This window comes from Bombina bombina, chromosome 1 (genome assembly GCF_027579735.1).
Source record: "Bombina bombina isolate aBomBom1 chromosome 1, aBomBom1.pri, whole genome shotgun sequence".
In the NCBI taxonomy this organism is placed as follows: domain Eukaryota; kingdom Metazoa; phylum Chordata; class Amphibia; order Anura; family Bombinatoridae; genus Bombina; species Bombina bombina.
This window is the reverse complement of record NC_069499.1, coordinates 1,524,464,448-1,524,488,540: the sequence shown is the minus strand read 5'-3', so window position 1 is coordinate 1,524,488,540 and position 24,093 is coordinate 1,524,464,448. Positions and strand designations below refer to the sequence as shown.

Genomic DNA, 24,093 nt, shown 5'->3' with positions numbered 1-24,093 from the left:
GTACCTGGTAGTAGTTTGCTAGTTAATTCACCTAGATAGTCACCTAAAGCTGGATTCCTATCACCTTCCTTGCTAACAAAAATGACAGAGTCTGTGTCGTGGTAGAGACACCTCTCCTGCAGTCCGTCCAAAACTCTGTACAATTCAAGTCTGGCATAAGCTGTAGTAAAACAAGCGAAAAGATGTTAGTATTGTTGTTAACTGTATAACGTTCTTTAGAGTACTTCCAGCTAAGCATAGCCGTTTCATCATCTAAGAAATCTAAAGCAGAGACTTCATAATAAGGCAGAAAAACATACTTGAATAACTCATTAGGGTCTGTCACTATTCTGGTGTTGGGTAAATTACCCCTTTGACCAAATTTACCCCACAAAGAATTAAGAAACAATTTAGAGATTTGTCTTTTTGCAGGATTTACCGCTATCTGATCGGATCGCAATTCTACATCCTCTTTTTCTTTGTAATCTCTAATGTATTGTTTTTTTATCATCATTTGTACACCAATCCGGATACCCAGAGGCTTCCTGTTTATCTCTCAGATGTACCTTAATGTAATCTTCAAACAAGTTCTTTTTGAAGTTGTCAAAATGCCAAATTTCATACGGCTAGATTTAGAGTTCTGCGGCCAAAGGGGTGCGTTAGCTACGCATGCTTTTTTTCCCCCTGCACCTTTTAAATACCGCTGGTATTTAGAGTTCACAGAAGGGCTGCGTTAGGCTCCAAAAAAGGGAGCGTAGAGAATATTTAACGCCACTGCAACTCTCGATACCAGAGGTGCTTACGGACGCGGCCAGCTTCAAAAACATGCTCGTGCACGATTCCCCCATAGAAAACAATGGGGCTGTTTGAGCTGAAAAAAAACCTGCAAAAAAGCAGCGTTCAGCTCCTAATGCAGCCCAATTGTTTCGTATGGGGAAACACTTCCTATGTCTGCACCTAACACCCTAACATGAACCCCGAGTCTAAACACCCCTAACCTTACAATTATTAACTCCTAATCTGCCGCCCCCGCTATCGCTGACCCCTGCATATTATTATTAACCCCTAATCTGCCGCTCCGTACACCACCGCAAGCTACATTATAGCTATGTACCCCTAATCTGCTGCTCCTAACACCGCCGACCCCTATATTATATTTATTAACCCCTAATCTGCCCCCCTCAACGTCGCCTCCACCTGCCTACACTTATTAACTCCTAATCTGCCGACCGGACCGCACCGCTATTATAATAAAGTTATTAACCCCTAATTCGCCTCACTCCCACCTCAATAACCCTATAATAAATAGTATTAACCCCTAATCTGCCCTCCCTAACATCGCCAACACCTAACTTCAAGCATTAACCCCTAATCTGCTGACCGGAGCTCACCGCTAATATAATACATTTTTTAACCCCTAAAGCTAATTCTAACCCTAACCCTAACACCCCCCTAACTTAAATATAATTTAAATCTAACGAAATAAATTAACTATTATTAAATAAATTATTCCTATTTAAAGCTAAATACTTACCTGTAAAATAAACCCTAATATAGCTACAATATAAATTATAATTATATTGTAGCTATTTTAGGATTTATATTTATTTTACAGGTAACTTTGTAATTATTTTAACCAGGTACAATAGCTATTAAATAGTCAATAACTATTTAATAGTTACCTAGTTAAAATAATTACAAAATTACCTGTAAAATAAATCCTAACCTAAGTTACAATTAAACCTAACACTACACTATCAATAAATAAATTAAATTAAATACCGGATGTCCTCTTTTGCCCGCTTGGATCAAGACTTCAGCCGGAGGATGGACGTCACTCTTTAGCCCCCGTCTGGGCTTGGATGAAGACATCGGAGGCTCTTCTGGATCGATCGGGGATACCCGGCGAGGTGAAAATAAGGTAGGAAGATCTTCAGGGGGGTAGTGTTAGGTTTATTTAAGGGGGGTTTGGGTTAGATTAGGGGTATGTGGGTGGTGGGTTTTAATGTTGGGGGGGGTATTGAATGTGTTTTTTTTACAGGCAAAAGAGCTGAATTCTTTGGGGCATGCCCTACAAAAGGTCCTTTTAAGGGCTGGTAAGGTAAAAGAGCTTTGAACTTTTTTAATTTAGAATAGGGTAGGGCATTTTTTTTATTTTGGGGGGCTTTGTTATTTTATTAGGGGGCTTAGAGTAGGTGTAATTAGTTTAAAATTGTTGTAATATTTTTCTAATGTTTGTAAATATTTTTTTATTTTTTGTAACTTAGTTCTTTTTTATTTTTTGTACTTTAGTTAGTTTATTTAAATGTATTTAATTGTAGGTATTGTATTTAATTAATTTATTGATAGTGTAGTGTTAGGTTTAATTGTAGGTATTTAATTTAATTTATTTATTGATAGTGTAGTGTTAGGTTTAATTGTAACTTAGGTTAGGATTTATTTTACAGGTAATTTTGTTATTATTTTAACTAGGTAACTATTAAATAGTTATTGACTATTTAATAGCTATTGTACCTGGTTAAAATAATTAGTTACCTGTAAAATAAATATAAATCATAAAATAGCTACAATATAATTATAATTTATATTGTAGCTATATTAGGGTTTATTTTACAGGTAAGTATTTAGCTTTAAATAGGAATAATTTATTTAATAAGAGTTAATTTATTTCGTTAGATAAAAATTATATTTAAGTTAGGGGGGTGTTAGGGTTAGGGTTAGAATTAGCTTTAGGGGTTAAAACATTTATTAGAGTAGCGGTGAGCTCCGGTCGGCAGATTAGGGGTTAATGTTTGAAGTTAGGTGTCGGCGATGTTAGGGAGGGCAGATTAGGGGTTAATACTATTTATTATAGGGTTATTGAGGCGGGGGTGAGGCGGATTAGGGGTTAATACATTTATTATAGTATTGGTGCGGTCCGCTAGGCAGATTAGGGGTTAATAAGTGTAGGTAGGTGGCGGCGACTTTGGGGGGGCAGATTAGGGGTTAATAAATATAATATAGGTGTCGGCGGTATTAGGGGCAGCAAATTAGGGGTACATAGGGATAACGTAGCTGGCGGCGGTGTACGGAGCGGCAGATTAGGGGTTAAAAAATTTAATAGAGTGGCGGCGATGTGGGGGGACCTCGGTTTAGGGGTACATAGGTAGTTTATGGGTGTTAGTGTACTTTAGAGCACAGTAGTTAAGAGCTTTATAAACCGTCGTTAGCCCAGAAAGCTCTTAACTCTCTTTTTTTTCTGCGGCCTGAGTTTTGTCGTTAGATTTCTAACGCTCACTTCAGCCACGACTCTAAATACCGGCGTTAGAAAGATCCCATTGACAAGATAGGATACGCAAATGGCGTAGGGGGATCTGCGGTATGGAAAAGTCGCGGCTGTAAAGTGAGCGTTAGACCCTTTCCTGACTGACTCCAAATACCAGTCATGTTCGCACTGCGCCATGTTGTTATCGGTGGCGCAGGTCAGACATAGCGGGAACATGAGCTTACCATTTAATTTCAAAGGTAGAACAGGAAAAAACAAACCTCTGGGTGGAATAATTTGTACTTTAGCAATACCAAAGTAAAAATTAATGTTCCTGAAATTCTCATAAATGATTCATGGATGACCCACGGGGTAAGCTTTTGTCTTGTTTACAAATGGGTATAAACGGGTAAAATCATAGTAGTGTATGCTTTCACCCAGCTCTGTTTTGTGGTACAGTTTAATGGCGTTTGTGCACCCACCGTAAAGAGCGTCTCTGGGGTCCAGGGGCTGTGGGAACTGTTTTTCAATGAGAAAAGCATGCAGCTCGGTGTCTTTGGATAACATATCTTTCCACACGTGTTCCCAAAGCTCGCGGACCTCAAAACCGCATAAGAGTAAGAAATGTTTTTTAATGAGATGTTTGTAATATAATTGTCCGTAGGTGGTACATGTGACATCGTTTACATCATTTTCGTTGTAACAAACAGGACAACCATGATAAAAACACCCCTGAAGTTTATTTTCAGATCGAGTCCATTCAATAACAATTTTTCTTGGAAAAACAGATCACTATGTAGGTGACCTTGCAATTCAATAGTTTTACCACGCTCTAACATACGTGCTCTCTTTATAAAACCACTATTATCACCATCTAGCTCACAATTATCGTGTAACCCTGCGGCATCTTTATAAAACAATATTGCTGTAAATTGTGTGGATAAGGCATCTGAGCTGTAGTTGAGAATTGTTTCAATGTACGACCGGTAAGCGTATAGGTTATTTGATTGTGAGATGAGTCTGTCTCCTAATGTAACATCGACTTGGTTAAACAGCGTGGCTAGTGGATAGTTGATGAGGCTAACGCGTGCTGCAGCAGGCGGCGCTGTATTGTCTTCTTTGACTATTTTACAGGTTATATACATCAAAGTGTTGTTCAGGTCAAAATAATGATCGCCGCTCCCTGCTATATAAAATTCCAGGGGTGCATTTTCAGTTATAGCTGTGAGTGGCTGTATTTCAACATACAGTGATTTTTCTATACCCGTTTGTGTTGGCTGTATTTGAAATATGTCGAGTTCTGATTTGGTACATTCTAATGATCCGTTGTGTATGAAAGCCATATTTTGATCAGTATTTCTAAAAGATGTCATCCACTGAGCGTCTTGATGTTTTCTGTTTCTTTTTGGGTCTGTGTATCACTTTTTTTGCTTACGAATTGTGATGAAATTGGTGGAAAAGTAACTCGACGCTTCCTTTTTGGTTTTCTCTTGTTACTGATATAAACAACACCGGAGCCCTCTTGTGGACCATTATCCATTGTATTCATAACAGCAGTTGAAACACGCCCCACAACATCCTTTGCTATAACTTGTGCCGCTGTTTTCATATGCGGTTTCACTATAACTAGTCGACGTCGAAAAAGTGGGACAGCCATCCTAAAAAGATTATGAAATATACCGCCTAATCCGCAGCCGTACATGTACGAACTACCCTGAAAACCTGGTAGACCATTACCAGCTTGTGTTCTATAATAATTACTGTAAACGGTCGGGTCACCATAAACCTTAACAGCCACCATTCTTAGTACAAGTTGTTCTTGCACGGCCTAAAGTGCAGCTTAATGATCGCCTTTCCGTATTTAAACCCCACGTTCTTGTTGGGATTGTTCTTAATTTCAATTGTTATACGATCAAAATGATGATTGTTTACAGGTATGTAGTCTGGCTTGGTGTACCGTGAAGTGATGATTTCATTATTGCCACCTGTAATTTCTACTGTTCTTAGTAATGGTACATATCCGTCACCCACAAGTTGATGTTCTATGATGTCTGTATAGATAAAGAGTGTGTAGAAGCCGGCATTTATATCGCAATATATTTTGCCGCCATCATTCTTTACACCTTGATTGTTAATACCCAATATATGCGCCAAACTTTCTGAGGTTGAGATGGTAGAGTTGCCTAAGATACGAACAGCTCTTCCCAGTTTGTCGTATTTAAGCTTTACATCTACGTTAATGGTTTGGAGAGATACAAATTTTTCATTGATAGCTTTTATTAATTCGCTTATATCTTTATAATAGCCGGCTTTTATGGCTAACGGCGTAGTGAATTTGTTTGGTGCCATAACAAATATTCTAGAATCAGCGGAATCTAGGGTGTCCCAGATATGGGGGTATTGTATCTCCGTCAGAGCTACTTCCCATTCTCCTTTTAATATAACGGGTTTAGCTAACTTTGTTGTAAAACTAGATATCTGATTTTTAGGAAAAATGTTGTACAATGCGTTGCTAGGCAACGGTAAGTAAAATGGTGATGCTTCCATTATTCTATATATCGGTCAACTGGCTTTTGGGTATCCAGCTGTTAAATTTATCAGGATAGACCTTCCATTTAACATAAATGTACTCCTTTCTCCTAAAATTTTCTGTTTTAAGATTTTTTCATTTTTGTAAATGCGGTTTTTATCTTGTGTTACTTTTTGAAGTTCTTCGGGGTAAAAGCTACCTTCGATAGACTCATCAGCTAAATCTTTCAGTTTGTAAAGAGATTTAAATCCTCTTGTATTCACCCCGTCAATTATAAATATTTCATCTATAAAATTTTGTTCATAAACTTTTGTGAACTTTCCCTTATGTTTTTAAATCCTGACGTGGTAACCGATTTTTAAAACAGGTTTAACCTTTTTAGTTTTTGGTGAGGAGCCGTAAATATTTTTCCAGATGATGAGTGAATTTTCTAGCATCACTTCTACCGGTTTACAACGTATGGTTCTGTGGTATGTATTATTATAACTATAAATTAATTGTTCAATATGTTTATATATCTGTGAGTGTTGTGATGTGTAAAATAGCACCACATTCTAGTCTTTAAAGTACGGTTAAATCGTTCTACGATTGCTGCTTTAACACAGTTGTTTGCGACAAAATGTTGAATTTTAAATTTTTTCAATAACTTCTGTATGGTTCCATTTAAAAATTATTTGCCCTTATCAGTCTGTTGGCTAGATTTAGAGTTCTGTGGCCAAAGGGGTGCATTAGCTACGCATGTTTTTTTTCTCCCGCACCTTTTAAATACCGCTGGTATTTAGAGTTCACAGAAGGGCTGCGTTAGGCTCCAAAAAGGGAGCGTAGAGCATATTTACCGCCACTGCAACTCTAGATACCAGCGTTGCTTACGGACGCGGCCAGCTTCAAAAACGTGCTCGTGCACGATTCCCCCATAGAAAACAATGGGGCTGTTTGAGCTGAAAAAAACCCTAATACCTGAAAAAAAGCAGTGTTCAGCTCCTAACGCAGCTACATTGTTTCCTATGGGGAAACACTTCCTATGTCTGCACCTAACACCCTAACATGAACCCCGAGTCTAAACACCCCTAACCTTACACTTATTAACCCCTAATCTGCCGCCCCCCGCTATCGCTGACCCCTGCATATTATTATTAACCCCTAATCAGCCAATCAGATTCAAGTTCAATCCGATTGACTGATCCAATCAGCCAATCAGATTGAGCTTGCATTCTATTGGCTGTTCCGATCAGCCAATAGAATGCGAGCTCAATCTGATTGGCTGATCCAATCAGCCAATCGGATTGAACTTGAATCTGATTGGCTGATTCCATCAGCCAATCAGAATTTTCCTACCTTAATTCCGATTGGCTGATAGAATCCTATCAGCCAATCGGAAATTCGAGGGACACCATCTTGGATGACGTCCCTTAAAGAAACCTTCATTCTTCAGTTGGACGTCGAACGAAGAGGATGGATCCGCGCCGGAGGTCTTCAAGATCAGCCGCTCGTCATCTGATGGAACAACATAGAAGATGCGGCTTGGATGAAGATGTTTGCCGGTCCGGATGTCCTCGTTAGATTTAAACTATATTTAACTTAGGGGGAAGTTAGTGTTAGGGATAGACTTAGCTTTAGGGTTTAATCCATTTATTATAGTAGCGGTGTGGTCCGGTCGGCAGATTAGGGGTTAATAATTGTAGGTAGGTGGAGGCGACGTTGGGGGCGGCAGATTAGGGGTTAATAAATATAATATAGGGGTCGGCGGTGTTAGGGGCAGCAGATTAGGGGTACATAGGTATAATCTAGGTTGCGGCGGTGTATGGAGCGGCAGATTAGGGGTTAATAATAATATGCAGGTGTCAGCGATAGTGGGGGTGGCAGATTAGGGGTTAATAAATATAGGGGTCGGCGATGTTAGGGGCAGCAGATTAGGGGTACATAGGGATAACGTAGCTGGCGGCAGTGTACGGAGCGGCAGATTAGGGGTTAATAATAATATGCAGGTGTCAGCGATAGTGGGAGCGGCAGATTAGGGGTTAATAAATATATTATAGAGGTGACCGATGTTAGGGGCAGCAGATTAGGGGTACATAGGGATAACGTAGCTGGCGGCAGTGTACGGAGCGGCAGATTAGGGGTTAAAAATTTTTAATAGAGTGGCGGCGATGTGGGGGGACCTCGGTTTAGGGGTACATAGGTAGTTTATGGGTGTTAGTGTACTTTAGAGCACAGTAGTTAAGAGCTTTATAAACAGGCGTTAGCCCAGAAAGCTCTTAACTACTGACTTTTTTCTGCGGCTGGAGTTTTGTCGTTAGATTTCTAACACTCACTTCAGCCAGGACTCTAAATACCGGCGTTAGAAAGATCCCATTAAAAAGATAGGATACGCAAATGGCGTAGGGGGATCTGCGGTATGGAAAAGTCGCGGCTGCAAAGTGAGCGTTAGACCCTTTCCTGACTGACTCCATATACCAGCGGGCGGTAAAAACCAGCGTTAGGAGCCTCTAACGCTGGTTTTGATGGCTACCGCCCAACTCTAAATCTAGGCCTGTATTTTCATAGGTATACGGCCATCTTTGAATATTGTTTCAAACCCCTTTGCGATACTTGGTCCAGTTTTATTATGTAATCCAACGCCCCAAGCATATTTAGAAAAACAATCTAAAACATCTTGCTGATTTAAAAATTTTACAATTTTTTTCTGTTGAATCCATATTTTTTAGATGCTTTGTACAGATTTTCAACACCGCCTAATGACCCGGGGTTTGTAGGATCATGATATAATTCTCTTAATACAAGTCCGCTGTGTATATTAGCAGACTCCATTCTTTAGGCGGTGTGCAGCGAATTTTCATAAAACCTTGATTTTTATGTTTTTTTTTTTTTTTTATGGTTAAAAAGACATGTCCTAACATGTTGTGTAACATTGACACGTTTTATTAGATTTTTATGGGTTTTTTGTTTTTTATGGTTAAAAAGACATGTCCTAACATGTCGTGTAACATTGACACGTGTTATTAGCAGTGACCTAATCTTGTGTAAGGTGTGTGAATAACAAGCTGCTAATTTAACGTGGTTATTAATGAATAAGCCATTTTGTGAAGTGTATAAATTTGCATTCAGAGAATTTTATAGCATTTGTGGCAAAAGACAAGTTCTGACATGGCTTATTAAACCTGTTGAACATTATAGAGAAATCTTAAGCTTAATAGAATACAAAGTGTAATTTACACCATTTATAATTAAATAACTTTTATAATCTTTTTATAAATCTCCTAATAAATATGTAAAAATAAGCTTAAGACACATCTTAAAACCTTTTAATCCCCAATCCTAATAAATATACAGGGAGTGCAGAATTATTAGGCAAATTAGTATTTTGACCACATCATCCTCTTTATGCATGTTGTCTTACTCCAAGCTGTATAGGCTCGAAAGCCTACTACCAATTAAGCATATTAGGTGATGTGCATTTCTGTAATGAGAAGGGGTGTGGTCTAATGACATCAACACCCTATATCAGGTGTGCATAATTATTAGGCAACTTCCTTTCCTTTGGCAAAATGGGTCAAAAGAAGGAATTGACAGGCTCAGAAAAGTCAAAAATAGTGAGATATCTTGCAGAGGGATGCAGCACTCTTAAAATTGCAAAGCTTCTGAAGCGTGATCATCGAACAATCAAGCGTTTCATTCAAAATAGTCAACAGGGTCGCAAGAAGCGTGTGGAAAAACCAAGGCGCAAAATAACTGCCCATGAACTGAGAAAAGTCAAGCGTGCAGCTGCCAAGATGCCACTTGCCACCAGTTTGGCCATATTTCAGAGCTGCAACATCACTGGAGTGCCCAAAAGAACAAGGTGTGCAATACTCAGAGACATGGCCAAGGTAAGAAAGGCTGAAAGACGACCACCACTGAACAAGACACACAAGCTGAAACGTCAAGACTGGGCCAAGAAATATCTCAAGACTGATTTTTCTAACCTTTTATGGACTGATGAAATGAGAGTGAGTCTTGATGGGCCAGATGGATGGGCCCGTGGCTGGATTGGTAAAGGGCAGAGAGCTCCAGTCCGACTCAGACGCCAGCAAGGTGGAGGTGGAGTACTGGTTTGGGCTGGTATCATCAAAGATGAGCTTGTGGGGCCTTTTCGGGTTGAGGATGGAGTCAAGCTCAACTCCCAGTCCTACTGCCAGTTTCTGGAAGACACCTTCTTCCAGCAGTGGTACAGGAAGAAGTCTGCATCCTTCAAGAAAAACATGATTTTCATGCAGGACAATGCTCCATCACACGCGTCCAAGTATTCCACAGCGTGGCTGGCAAGAAAGGGTATAAAAGAAGAAAATCTAATGACATGGCCTCCTTGTTCACCTGATCTGAACCCCATTGAGAACCTGTGGTCCATCATCAAATGTGAGATTTACAAGGAGGGAAAACAGTACACCTCTCTGAACAGTGTCTGGGAGGCTGTGGTTGCTGCTGCACGCAATGTTGATGGTGAACAGATCAAAACACTGACAGAATCCATGGATGGCAGGCTTTTGAGTGTCCTTGCAAAGAAAGGTGGCTATATTGGTCACTGATTTGTTTTTGTTTTGTTTTTGAATGTCAGAAATGTATATTTGTGAATGTTGAGATGTTATATTGGTTTCACTGGTAAAAATAAATAATTGAAATGGGTATATATTTGTTTTTTGTTAAGTTGCCTAATAATTATGCACAGTAATAGTCACCTGCACACACAGATATCCCCCTAAAATAGCTATAACTAAAAACAAACTAAAAACTACTTCCAAAACTATTCAGCTTTGATATTAATGAGTTTTTTGGGTTCATTGAGAACATGGTTGTTGTTCAATAATAAAATTAATCCTCAAAAATACAACTTGCCTAATAATTCTGCACTCCCTGTACATATCAATTGGATATCAAATTTGTATTAAAAACACTTTTTTAATATCAATTTAATATCAAATTTATATCAAAATCAACTTTTATATCAATTTTTATATCAATTTTATTTCAATTTTATATCAATTTAATATAAAATTTATATCAAAATCAACTTTTTATATCAATTTTATATCAAATTGATATTAAAAAGGGGCGTGAAAGTGGGCGTAGAAAGGGGGCGGGGTTAGGGGCGTGTCACATGTCCAAATGAGTTTGACATAACCTCCATACTATTACTACTATCAAAGACTCAGTATCAATACAGATTTTTTTGATGGAGGTCAGAAAATTCAAGCTTCTGGAGGCTTGTCGTCCTCTGTTCGTCCATCAGTGGCTGTATGCATGGAAGTAATTGGTCTCATGGTGGCATCTATGGACATTATGCCGTTTGCTCGCTTCCATCTGAGACCTCAACAGTTATGTATGCTGATGGACCGGATGTCAGTCTTGGTGGATCTCCCTGGACCATTTGTCTCAGGGCAATTTTTCCTGAGACCTTCTTGCGAGATTGTGACATACGGATGCCAGTCCGTTAGGCTGGGGAGAAGTTTGGGGGTCCCTAAGAGCTCAGGGACTTTGGACTCAGGAGGAGTCTGCCCTCCTTATAAATAGCCTAGAATTGAGAGCAATTCTCAATGCCCAATCAGCTTGGCCTCAACTGAGTTTAGTCTGGTTTATCAGATTTCAATCAGACAACATCACTTTGGTGGTGTATATCAACCACCAAGGTGGAATTCAGAGCTTGTCAGCTATGAAGGAGGTGACTCACATTCTTCAGTGGGCAGTCTCGCAATTGTCATCTCTCTGCCATTCCCATGTCCCAGGGGTTGACAACTGGGGAGCGGATTATCAAACAGGACCCGGCTTCTGTGATTCTAATAGCTCCAGCGTAGACTCGCAGAACTTGGTTTGCAGACCTAGGCCTAGATTTGGAGTTTGGCGGTAGCCGTGAAAACCAGCGTTAGAGGCTCCTAACGCTGGTTTTAGGCTACCGCCGGTATTTGGAGTCAGTCAAAAAAGGGTCTAACACTCACTTTTCAGCCGCGACTTTTCCATACCGCAGATCCCCTTAAGTCAATTGCGTATCCTATCTTTTCAATGGGATCTTTCTAACTCCAGTATTTAGAGTCGTGGCTGAAGTGAGCGTTAGAAATCTAATGACAAAACTCCAGCCGCAGAAAAAAGTCAGTAGTTAAGAGCTTTCTGGGCTAACGCCGGTTTATAAAGCTCTTAACTACTGTGCCCTAAAGTACACTAACACCCATAAACTACCTATGTACCCCTAAACCGAGGTCCCCCCACATCGCCGCCACTCGATTAAATTTTTTTAACCCCTAATCTGCCGACTGCCACCTACGTTATACTTATGTACCCCTAATCTGCTGCCCCTAACACCGCCGACCCCTATATTATATTTATTAACCCCTAACCTGCCCCCCACAACGTCGCCGCCACCTACCTACAATAATTAACCCCTAATCTGCCGACCGCAAAGAGCCGCCACCTACATTATAGCTATGTACCCCTAATCTGCTGCCCCTAACACCGCCGACCCCTATATTATATTTATTAACCCCTAATCTGCCCCCCTCAACTTCGCCTCCACCTGCCTACACTTATTAACCCCTAATCTGCCCAGCGGACCGCACCGCTACTATAATAAAGTTATTAACCCCTAATCCGCCTCACTAACCCTATAATAAATAGTATTAACCCCTAATCTGCCCTACCTAACATCGCCGACACCTAACTTCAAACATTAACCCCTAATCTGCCGACTGGAGCTCACCGCTATTCTAATAAATGTATTAACCCCTAAAGCTAAGTCTAACCCTAACACTAACACCCCCCTAAATTAAATATAATTTAAATCTAACGAAATTAATTAACTCTTATTAAATAAATTATTCCTATTTAAAGCTAAATACTTACCTGTAAAATAAATCCTAATATAGCTACAATATAAATTATAATTATATTATAGCTATTTTAGGATTTATATTTATTTTACAGGTAACTTTGTATTTATTTTAACCAGGTACAATAGCTATTAAATAGTTAAGAACTATTTAATAGCTAAAATAATTAAAAAAATTACCTGTAAAATAAATCCTAACCTAAGTTACAATTAAACCTAACACTACACTAGCAATAAATTAATTAAATAAAATACCTACAATTACCTACAATTAAACCTAACACTACACTATCAATACATTAATTAAATACAATATCTACAAATAAATACAATGAAATAAACTAACTAAAGTACAAAAAATAATAAAGAACTAAGTTACAAAAAATAAAAAAATATTTACAAACATCAGAAAAATATTACAACAATTTTAAACTAATTACACCTACTCTAAGCCCCCTAATAAAATAACAAAGCCCCCCAAAATAAAAAATGCCCTACCCTATTCTAAATTACAAAAGTTCAAAGCTCTTTTACCTTACCAGCCCTGAACAGGGCCCTTTGCGGGGCATGCCCCAAGAAATTCAGCTCTTTTTCCTGTAAAAAAACACATACAATACCCCCCCAACATTAAAACCATCAGCCAATCAGAATTTTCCTACCTTAATTCCAATTGGCTGATAGAATCCTATCAGCCAATCGGAATTCGAGGGACGCCATCTTGGATGACGTCCCTTAAAGGAGCCTTCATTCGTCGGTAGTCCTTCGGGCCAGCAGGATGTTCCGCGTCGGAGGTCTGCAAGACGGATCCGGAAGACAGAAGATTGAAGATGCCGTTGATAGAAGACTTCAGCCGGATCATGGACCTCTTCAGCTCCCGCTTGGATGATGACTTCAGCCGGATCATGGACCTCTTCAGCTCCCGCTTGGATGATGACTTCAGCCGGATCATGGACATCTTCAGCCCCCTGCTTGGGCTTGGATCAGGACATCGGAGGAGCTCTTCTGGATCGATCGGTGAACCTGGTATGGTGAAGATAAGGTAGGAAGATCTTCAAGGGCTTAGGTTTATTTAAGGGGGGTTTGGGTTAGATTAGGGGTATGTGGGTGGTGGGTTGTAATGTTGGGGGGGGGGGTATTGTATGTGTTTTTTTACAGGAAAAAGAGCTGAATTTCTTGGGGCATGCCCCGCAAAGGGCCCTGTTCAGGGCTGGTAAGGTAAAAGAGCTTTGAACTTTTGTAATTTAGAATAGGGTAGGGCATTTTTTATTTTGGGGGGCTTTGTTATTTTATTAGGGGGCTTAGAGTAGGTGTAATTAGTTTAAAATTGTTGTAATATTTTTCTGATGTTTGTAAATATTTTTTTATTTTTTGTAACTTAGTTATTTTTTATTTTTTGTACTTTAGTTAGTTTATTTCATTGTATTTATTTGTAGATATTGTATTTAATTAATGTATTGATAGTGCAGTGTTAGGTTTAATTGTAGGTAATTGTAGGTATTTTATTTAATTAATTTATTGATAGTGTAGTGTTAGGTTTAATTGTAACTTAGGTTAGGATTTATTTTACAGGTAATTTTGTAATTATTTTAACTATTTTAGCTATTAAATAGTTCTTAACTATTTAATAGCTATTGTACCTGGTTAAAATAAATACAAAGTTACCTGTAAAACAAATATAAATCCTAAAATAGCTATAATATAATTATAATTTATATTGTAGCTATATTAGGATTTATTTTACAGGTAAGTATTTAGCTTTAAATAGGAATAATTTATTTAATAAGAGTTAATTAATTTCGTTAGATTTAAATTATATTTAACTTAGGGGGGTGTTAGTGTTAGACTTAGCTTTAGGGGTTAATACATTTATTAGAATAGTGGTGAGCTCCAGTCGGTAGATTAGGGGTTAATGTTTGAAGTTAGGTGTCGGCGATGTTAGGGAGGGCAGATTAGGGGTTAATACTATTTATTATAGGGTTAGTGAGGCGGATTAGGGGTTAATAACTTTATTATAATAGCGGTGCGGTCGGCTTGGCAGATTAGGGGTTAATAAGTGTAGGCAGGTGGAGGCAACGTTGTGGGGGGCAGATTAGGGATTAATAAATATAATATAGGGGTCGGCGGTGTTAGGGGCAGCAGATTAGGGGTACATAGGGATAATGTAAGTAGCGGTGGTTTACTGAGCGGCAGATTAGGGGTTAATAATAATATGCAGGGGTCAGCGATAGCGGGGGTGGAAGATTAGGGGTTAATAAGTGTAAGGTTAGGGGTGTTTAGACTCGGGGTACATGTTAGAGTGTTAGGTGCAGACGTAGGAAGTGTTTCACCATAGCAAACAATGGGGCTGCGTTAGGAGCTGAACGCGGCTTTTTTGCAGGTGTTTGGGTTTTTTTTCAGCTCAAACAGCCCCATTGTTTTCTATGGGGGAAGCGTGCACGAGCACATTTTTGAAGCTGGCCGCTTCCGTAAGCAACTCTGGTATTGAGAGTTGCAGTGGCGTTAAATATGCTCTACGCTCCTTTTTTGGAGCCTAACACAGCCATTCTGTGGACTCTCAATACCAGAGTTATTTTAAAGGTGCGGCCAGAAAAAAGCCAGTGTTAGCTATGTGGGTCGTTACCGACAAAACTCTAAATCTTGCCGCTAATGAGGATGTTGTCATTTCACCCATGGAAATTGCCTCTGAGGAAGGATTTTCTACTTCAAGGTTCCTTTCTCCATCTGAACTTAGTCTTTCTAAAGCTGACTTCTTGGAGATTGAACACTTAGTCTTGTCCAAACAAGGCTTTTCTGTAAAAGTTATCAAGACTATGATTCAGGCTCGTAAGTCTGTTACTCACAAGATTTATTATAATGTATGGCATAAATACCTTCATTTGTGTGGATCTAGGGGATTTCTTGGAGTCAGGTGATAATTCCCTGTATTCTGTCCTTTCTTCAGGAGGGTCTGGAGAAGGGTTTATCAGTCAGTACCCTAAAGGGTCATATTTCAGCTCTGTCGATTCTTCTGCAGAAGCGTCTGGCAATTTTGCCAAATGTTCAATCTTTTGTCCAAACTTTGGTTAGAATCAGGCTTGTGTTTAGGTCTTTTGCTCCTCCTTGGAGTCTTAATCTGGTTCTTAACATTCAGCAGCAGGCTCCATTTGAGACTATGCATTCTGTTGATATCAAGTTATTATCCTGGAAGGTCTTGTTTCTGCTGGCAATCTCCTCTGCCCGTAGAGTTTTGGAGCTTTTGGCTCTACAGTGTTATTCTACTAATCGTATTCTTCATGCGGATAAGGCGGTTCTCCGTACTAAGTTAGGATTTCTACCTAAGGTGGTCTCCGAACACAATATTTACCAAGAAATTGTTGTTCCTTCATTTTGTCCTAATCCTTCCTCTAAGAAGGAACGGTTATTGCACAATCTGGATGTTGTGCGTGCTTTAAGGTTCTATTTACAGGCTACAAGAGACTTTCATCAATCTTCTGTTCCTTTTGTTGTCTTTTCTAGTAAACAGAGAGGTCAAAAGGCCACTTCTTCTATTCTCTCCTTCTGGTTGAGAAGTGTTTTTTGATTGGTTTATGAGACAGCTGGACAGCAGCCTCTAGAGAAAATTACGACTCACTCCACTAGGGCTGTCGCTTCCTCTTGGGCCTTTAAAAATGATCTTCTAAGGAACAGATTTGCAAGGCGGCCACTTGGTCATCATTGTATACTTTTTCCCGTTTTTGCCTCAGCTGAGGCTTCTTTTGGGAGGAAAGTACTTCAAGCGGTGGTGCCTTCTGTTTAGGTTCCCCTGTCTTGTGTATCCCTCCCTTCCATTCTGTGGACTCTAGATTTGATATTGGTTCCCACTAGTAATTAAATGGATTTGTGTACTCTCCATGCCCTTGGAAAGAATACATAATAATAATAAAAAATATTATTTTCTTTCCTGGCATGGAGAGTCCACAATCCGCCCTTATTTTTACGATGGCTTTTTGTAATTTTTCTAAACCTCAGGCACCTCTATACCCTTTGTGTTTTCTTTTCTTTCTATATTCAATACTTATCTTACTTAATCTGTCTGCTGCCTTTGACACCGTTGACCATCCCCTTCTCCTACGGATTCTCAGCTCCATTGGGCTCTCTGACACTGCCCTTTCCTGGATCCACTCTTATCTCTCTAATAGGTCCTTTTCTGTCTCCTTTGCTGGTGACTCCTCCTCTCCATTGCCTCTGTCTGTTGGAGTACCTCAAGGCTCTGTTCTGGGTCCTCTACTATTCTCTATTTATACTTCCTCACTGGGTAAACGTATCGGTAGCTATGGTTTCAACTACCACCTCTATGCTGATGATACTCAGATCTACCTATCCACCCCTTCACTCTCTCCTTCTGTCCTTTCTCACATCAGTATCTGCTTATCTTGCATTTCTTCTTGGATGGCCTCTCACCTCCTAAAAATCAATATGTCCAAGACTGTGCTCCTTCTAACCCCCCCCCTCTAATTCTACCCCAGTTCCTAACTTTTCAATCACTGTTGGTGACACCACTATCTCCCCATCACCCCAAGTCCGCTGCCTAGGAGTTACACTTGACTCCAATCTGTCCTTCATAGCCACATCCAATTGCTCTCTTCCTCCTGTCGCAACCACCTACGCAATATCTCCAAAATTCATCCGTTTCTTAATTCTGAAACTACTAAACAGCTAATTCACTCCCTGGTAATCTCCCACTTTGACTACTGTAATAACCTACTAACTGGCCTCCCTCTCTCCTGCCTCTCCCCTCTTTAATCCATCCTAAATGCCTCTGCTAGGCTAATCTACCTCTCTATCTGCCGCATCTCTCTGCAAGTCCCTTCACTGGCTACCCATCCACAGTAGAATTAAATTCAAAATTCTTGTCCTGACCTACAAAGCCCTTACCAACACAGCCCCCCCACCTGTCCTCACTCATCAAGAAATACACTCCAGCCCGCCCCCTAAGATCCAACAATGACCTGCTCCTTTCATCTTCTACCATCACCTACTCCCATGCTAGGCTACAGGACTTCTCTCGTGCGGCACCAACCATCTGGAATGCACTTCCTAGAGCTGTCAGACTCTCCCCTAACCTTTCCTCCTTTAAATGCTTCCTAAAGACCTTTCTGTTCATGGAAGCCTATCTCCAAATCAGTAACAAAGGAATTCCACTTGCCTAATTGCTGCCCCCATCTAACTCCACACTAACATCATTCTCACCTTTGCAGTCCCCATCTCCTGTTTCTCACCCTCCTACCCATCTAGATTGTAAGTTCCCATGGGAACAGGGCCATCAATTCCCCCTGTATTTGTTTGTTAAACTTTGTCTGATGTCTTTTATATTGTATTGTACTGTACTTTTTTACCCATGGACAGCACTGCGGAATCCGTTGGTGCTTTATAAATAAAGAATAATAATAATATTCTCTTGGCTGAATGACTGGAGATTGTGGGTAATGGAATGATACTTGAAGCTTTGCTGGGGTGTTCTTTGCCTCCACCTTGTAACCAGGAGTTGAATTCCCACTAGTAATTGAATAGATGTGTGGACTCTCTATGCCAGGAAAGAAAATAATTTATCAGGTAAGTATAAATTATGTTTTCCAATTTATTTCTTTTATCAAATATGCTTGCTTCCCTATGATATTCTTTGAAGAAATACCTAGTAGACTTGTACAGCCAAGAAAATTTAGTTTTGGACAAAATCGTCATAATCAATATTCGTGGAAATTTGTTTCCCTGAATAATCATTGGCTGCTCTATTTGGTTTTTAGTTAAACATTTACATTTGTTTTCATTAAATATTTAAAGCTATATGTGAAAAAGTTCACCTGTAGCTTTATACTTACCTTTTGCTTGCTGAAGAGCACTCTAATATGATCCTCTTGCCAGAGGCTTGGCCGCATTAATAGCAGGCATACCGCGCTCAGCTCCCAGGACCTCCACTAACTTTAATGCAGGTTCTGGGAGATGACCACGCTAAGCGTCCTGAATTTATGTATTTTCTTTAATGTTCCTTGGTGCATTCATTCAGATATTTGTTTTGTCAAAACAAAGTGAAAATCTATTTTTTGTTACTAATGTATATACAAAACAATACATCTTTAATAGATAGGTGTCTGGAGGACTACATGACAGGGAATAGTGTCACTATCTTGTAAATGGATAACATTCTTGCAAAACTGCTGCCTTATAGTGTTCTAGGCATGGTCAAGCTCCTAATCTTATACCAATAACGATACTAAGAAAATGAAGACAATTTGATAATAGAAGTTAATTTAGAAAGTTGTCTGAAATTGCATGCTCTATCAGAATCATGAAAGAAACATTTTGCATTTCATGTCTATTAAATATGTTTCAAGTGTAATAATGAAGTTGTTGAGGTTGTAATTGTTTTAATCACCTAATAATAACTTCTCATTTCATGGGCAGGATTTAATGTAATGAGAATTTAATGCAAATATAGATGTTCACGGTATAAACACCCACTAATGATACGCTCAGAAAGATAAATGAAGCAAGGCTGATTGACTCGAACATGATCTTAAATTTACAATCTACAACTAGGCCCCTTGACAATTTCACGAGTGTCTATAAATCTAGCCCAATATTATACAAGAGCTGCTCAAGTCACATGCACCCTCCTAAGTCTACCTCAGTATGCTCTCACTGAAAGAGAAACATTTTAACAAAGGATACAAAGGAAAATAACACCTAGATTACAAGTTTTGCGCTATAGAGGGTGCGACATGAACACAGCAAAAGTTGCGTTATTTCACCCTCCATAGCGCTGCCTTTACGAGTTTTGAAAGAGTCGCCTTGTGTGTGCGATAGGGTTGCGATGAGCTCCATACCGCACAAAATCCAAGCGCTGCTTTGATGTACAAGTGTACGTTTTCCCCATAGACATTAATGGGGAGAAAGTGTTAGAAAAAAACCTAACACCTGCGATCGCAGAATGAAAAGCTCCATAACGCAACCCCATTGATGTCTATGGGGAAAAAAAAGTTACGTTTAAACCTAACACTCTAATATAAAACCCACGTCTAAACACCCCTAATCTGCTGCTGGTGAAGTGTTCATCCATCCAGGTGGCGTCTTCTATCTTCATCCCGGCAGCGCGGAGCGGCTCTATCCTGAAGACATCCGGCATGGAGCATCCTCTTCATACGGTCGCCGCTGTATACTGAATCTAAAATGCAAGGGAGCCTTTATAAAATGGCATCCCTTGCATTCCTATTGGCTGATTTGATTTTGGAAATTCAAATCAGCCAATAGGATGAGAGCTACTGAAATTCTATTGGCTGTTCAAATCAGCCAATAGGATGAGAGTTACTGAAATTCTATTGGGTGATTTGAATAGCCAATAGAATTTCAGTAGCTCTCATCCTATTGGCTGATTTGAACAGCCAATAGGATTTTAGTAGCTCTCATCCTATTGGCTAATTTGAATTTCAAAAATCAAATCAGCCAATAGGAATGCAAGGAATGCATACAGCAGCGACCATATGAAGAGGATACTCCGCGCCAGATGTCTTCAAGATTGATCCGCTCCGCGCCGCTGAGATGAAGATAGAAGTTGCCACCTGGATGAAGATAAAAGACGCTGCCTGGACGGATGAAGACCTTGCCGCCTGGATGAAGACTTCGCAGTCTAGATAAGGATGGATGTCCAGACTTCAAAAACTGTTAGTGGATCGTCGGGGGTTAATGTTAGGTTTTTTAAACTTTTTTTGGGGTGTTTTTTTTTTAGATTAGGGTTTTGGGCATTCTTAAAAGAGCTACATTTTATAGGGCTATTAGATTAGGTGTAATTATTTTTATTATTGTTTTTTTTGTTATTTTTCATAATGTAGTGTTTGTTTGTTTTTATAATTTAGTATTTTTTTATTTTTTTGTAATTTAGTATTTTTTATTTTTTTGTAATTATAGATTTAATTTTTTTAGTAGGGTTCGTTTTTTTTATTGTGTAATTTAATTATTTTAATTTGTAATTATTTTAATTTTAGTATAATAATAATTTTAGTTTAATTTATAGTTTAAATTTAGTTTTTTTTTAATTTCCCAGGAAAGTTTTTATTTATTTTAAGATAGGGATCTTGTAATTTTAATTTAAAGTTAGGGGGTTGTTAAGTTTAGGGGTTAATAGTTTAATTTAGTTTTTGGCGATGTGGGGGGCTGGTGGTTTAGGGGTTAATAGGTTTATTTAGTGGTATTTATGTGGGAGGCCAGAATAGGTGTTAATCTCTTTATTATAGTGTGGGCGATGTTGGGGTGAGGGGAATAGGGGTTAATAACTTTAGTATAGTGGCTGCGAAGTTGGGAGCAGCAGATTAGGGGTGAATAACTTAAAAATAGTTTTTGTGATCTGGGAGGGCCTCCGTTTAGGGGTTAATAGGTAGTTTATGGTTGTTAGTGTACTTGGTAACACTTTAGTTATGAGTTTTGTGTAACAGTTTTGTTGCGTAAAACTCATAACTACTGCTCTCAGATTGCAAAATGGATTGTGTCAGTGTAGGGTGTAACGCAAACTTTTTAGCCTCACCGCAAAACTTGTAATGGCAGCGCTATGGAAATCCCATGCAAAAATGTCATTTTTTTGAGTGCGGGACTGACGTTGCGTTATAGGCTAAAAGGCTTGAGGTGCAGTTATACCGACAAGACTCATAATGGCTGCGTTGCTGCTCTAACGTTGAAATGGCCAATTTTTCAGCATTAAAACACGAATGCAGCTCTTTCCCAGCCATCTTTTGGCTTACTAGCAAGCGAGCTCATCGCTCCAGGCCTCGTAGAATCGGAGGAACATCCACCTCTTAAGGGGCCATCATGCCCGGTCATTTACAGGAAGGCTTCGGCTGCGTCGTCACCAATAGGTTTGACCAGCTATTTGACAACGAAAGCGACCCCTTCGAGGTATTGAAGGCGGCCGAGAACAAGAAGAAGGAGAGTGTCGGGGGACCGGGCCAGGGATCTGGAAAAACTGCAGCCCAGGCCGCCAAGCAACTCAAAAAAGAGTCTCAGAAAGAAAGGAAGAACCCTCTGCCCGATAAAAAGGAGGAGAGCCAGCCGCCCGTAGCCCTCAAGAAGGAAGGCATCAGGAGGGTTGGCAGGAGGCCCGACCAGCAACCGCCTCAACCCCAGCAATCGTCTCCACAGGCACCCCAAGGTGAACTTAAGCCCATTGACAGAAGACAAACGGATAGGAGGCCACCACGTGAACGTCGCTTTGACAAACCAACAGAAGAGAAGGGAGGAGAAGGAGGAGAGTTTTCTGTGGACAGACCCATTATTGATAGACCTATTCGTGGCCGTGGGGGGCTTGGAGGAAGAGGAGGTCGTGGCGGGTGTGGACGTGGATTAGGCAGAGGAGGAGATGGCTTTGACTCCCGTGGAAAACGTGAATTTGACAGGCACAGTGGTAGTGACAGATCTGGCTTGAAGCATGAGGATAAACGGGGCGGAAGTGGACAACACAACTGGGGAAATGTTAAGGATGAAATGAGCGAGCTGGACCAGTCTGCCGTCACTGAGGAAGCACCGGAAGCAGAAGAAACGCCTGCTGCTGATTCTGAAAACAAGGAGAATGAAGTCGAAGAGGTTAAGGAAGAAGGTCCAAAAGAAATGACTCTGGATGAATGGAAGGCAATGCAAGATAAAGAGAGAGCAAAAGTTGAATTTAACATCCGCAAACCAAATGAGGGAACCGACGGTCAATGGAAAAAGGGTTTTGTCCTTCACAAAGCCAAGAGCGAGGAGGTCCATGCTGAAGCTGATGCTCTGGATCACCATTTCCGTAAGCCTGCAAATGACATCACTTCCCAACTTGAGATAAACTTTGGAGATCTAGGCCGTCCTGGGCGAGGCGGTAGAGGAGGACGAGGTGGTCGTGGACGTGGAACTGGAGCAGGAGCTGCAGCAGCTGCTGCAGCAGCAGGAGGAGGAGGACCAGTAGGAGCAGGCAGCAATCCTGCTGTTGCTGGTGGAGGAAGACCAGTTCGTGGACCTAGACCTGATAAGTTAAGTACTTCTGCTCCTGACGTAGATGATCCCGAGGCTTTTCCGGCTTTGGCGTAAACTGGATGGCTATAGTCCACCCCTGGTGCCCTTGAGGCTCCCCTTCTACGAGGCTTGCATGTTTAAGGATACTTAACAACTACTACAAATAAAAAAAATTTAAAAAAAAAGACTGTCAATCATACCATTCACACCTATGGACTGAAATTTATCTGTTTTGAAAATGGACTTCTCGCTATTTACACAGAAGCAACAATATGGTAGTCCAGTTTTGTATTTAGAGATGTATTGGTAGCAGGGACATTTTCATAATTTTTCAGAGATTATGCATTCTTCATGGATACTTTTTTGTATTGCTGCTTGAAAAGATGCGTTTCCAAACTTGAAATATAGGTGTGAACAGTGTGTACCAGATAAAGCTTTCACTTCATTTGTGTTTATTCTCATCTTAAACTATACTATATATTTTTTTTTTCCTTCAAGTTTGCGTATCGTACGCGAACACTTTAGAATTAGTTCCTCACATTTTTATTTTTCAATTTGATTTGCCTTATTCGGCAAACTCATGTGACTTGCTAAATTTTAAGGGGTAACCGTTTTAACCATAAATGCCTAATTTCAATTTGGAAAGGTAACCGTTTTAACCATAAATGCCTAATTTCAATTTGGAAAGGTAATTTCACCATTGCTACAGTGATTATTTGTCGTACACAGGACTTTTAGGGTTCACTGTATTAGGTGTAATTACAAGGGTTTGTTTTTGGAGCAGAGTGTGCTCAACTTTTTTTTTTTTTTTTTTTTTTGTTCTCTTAACAGATGCAATTCTGTTTTACTCTTAACATTTACAGCACTGCTGTGTGTGTGTGCCCTGCTGAAAAAAATATTTTATTTAATATTTGGTATACACACCTGTAATATATTTACTGGCTTCTGTAGGAATTGAATCCACAGGCTTTTGAGCCACATAGGTTCCTTCTGAGTAAAACAGGGAAATCCTATAAAGCGTAATTTATCTTTATTTGATCAAATACTTTGAATCCACCAAGTTTCCAAAATATACGATAAATTATACCTTGTCCGCTGTTGTATTTGCTGCAATCCTTGTAGAAGGATAAAGTGTTTTTATATAAGAGCACTGGGGAGGGGGTATTTGTCACAGATTATCTGCACTGCATTTGAGAATCCTTTTATCAGTAAAGGGGTATCTTCGGTTTGCTTGGAAGGCAACCAAAAAAGAAAAAAAATTACAAAAAATAAAATTACCCTTTTTGGGTTTTTTTTTCTCCCAGTTTGTGGTTTTTAATTGCTAATTGACAAATGAATGTGAGCCCTTTTAGGGTGGTATTATAAATCCCCTCTCCCCTTAATTTTTAGCTTATTTAAATTGTACCTAAGATAAACATTACCACTTCAAAACGAAAGGACAGAATAACTTCTATAAAAGGAAAAAAATAAAAAAGGAAAAAAAATAGAAAACTACAAAAAAAG

General features: G+C 39.6%; 1 protein-coding gene across 1 annotated transcript; it reads left to right on the top strand.

Moving 5' to 3' along the window:
• Nucleotides 1-21,334: 21,334 nt before the first annotated feature.
• LOC128654408 (plasminogen activator inhibitor 1 RNA-binding protein-like) lies at nucleotides 21,335-23,035 on the top strand. Its single transcript, XM_053708314.1, has one exon. The coding sequence runs from the start codon at nucleotides 21,418-21,420 to the stop codon at nucleotides 22,663-22,665; it is 1,248 nt and encodes a 415-aa protein (XP_053564289.1). The 5' UTR covers nucleotides 21,335-21,417; the 3' UTR covers nucleotides 22,666-23,035.
• The last annotated feature ends 1,058 nt before the right edge of the window (nucleotides 23,036-24,093 follow it).

Coding starts and splice junctions, on each gene's coding strand:
- LOC128654408 (XM_053708314.1), top strand. CDS start 21,418: ATGCCCGGTCATTTACAGGAAGGCTTCGGCTGCGTCGTCACCAATAGG.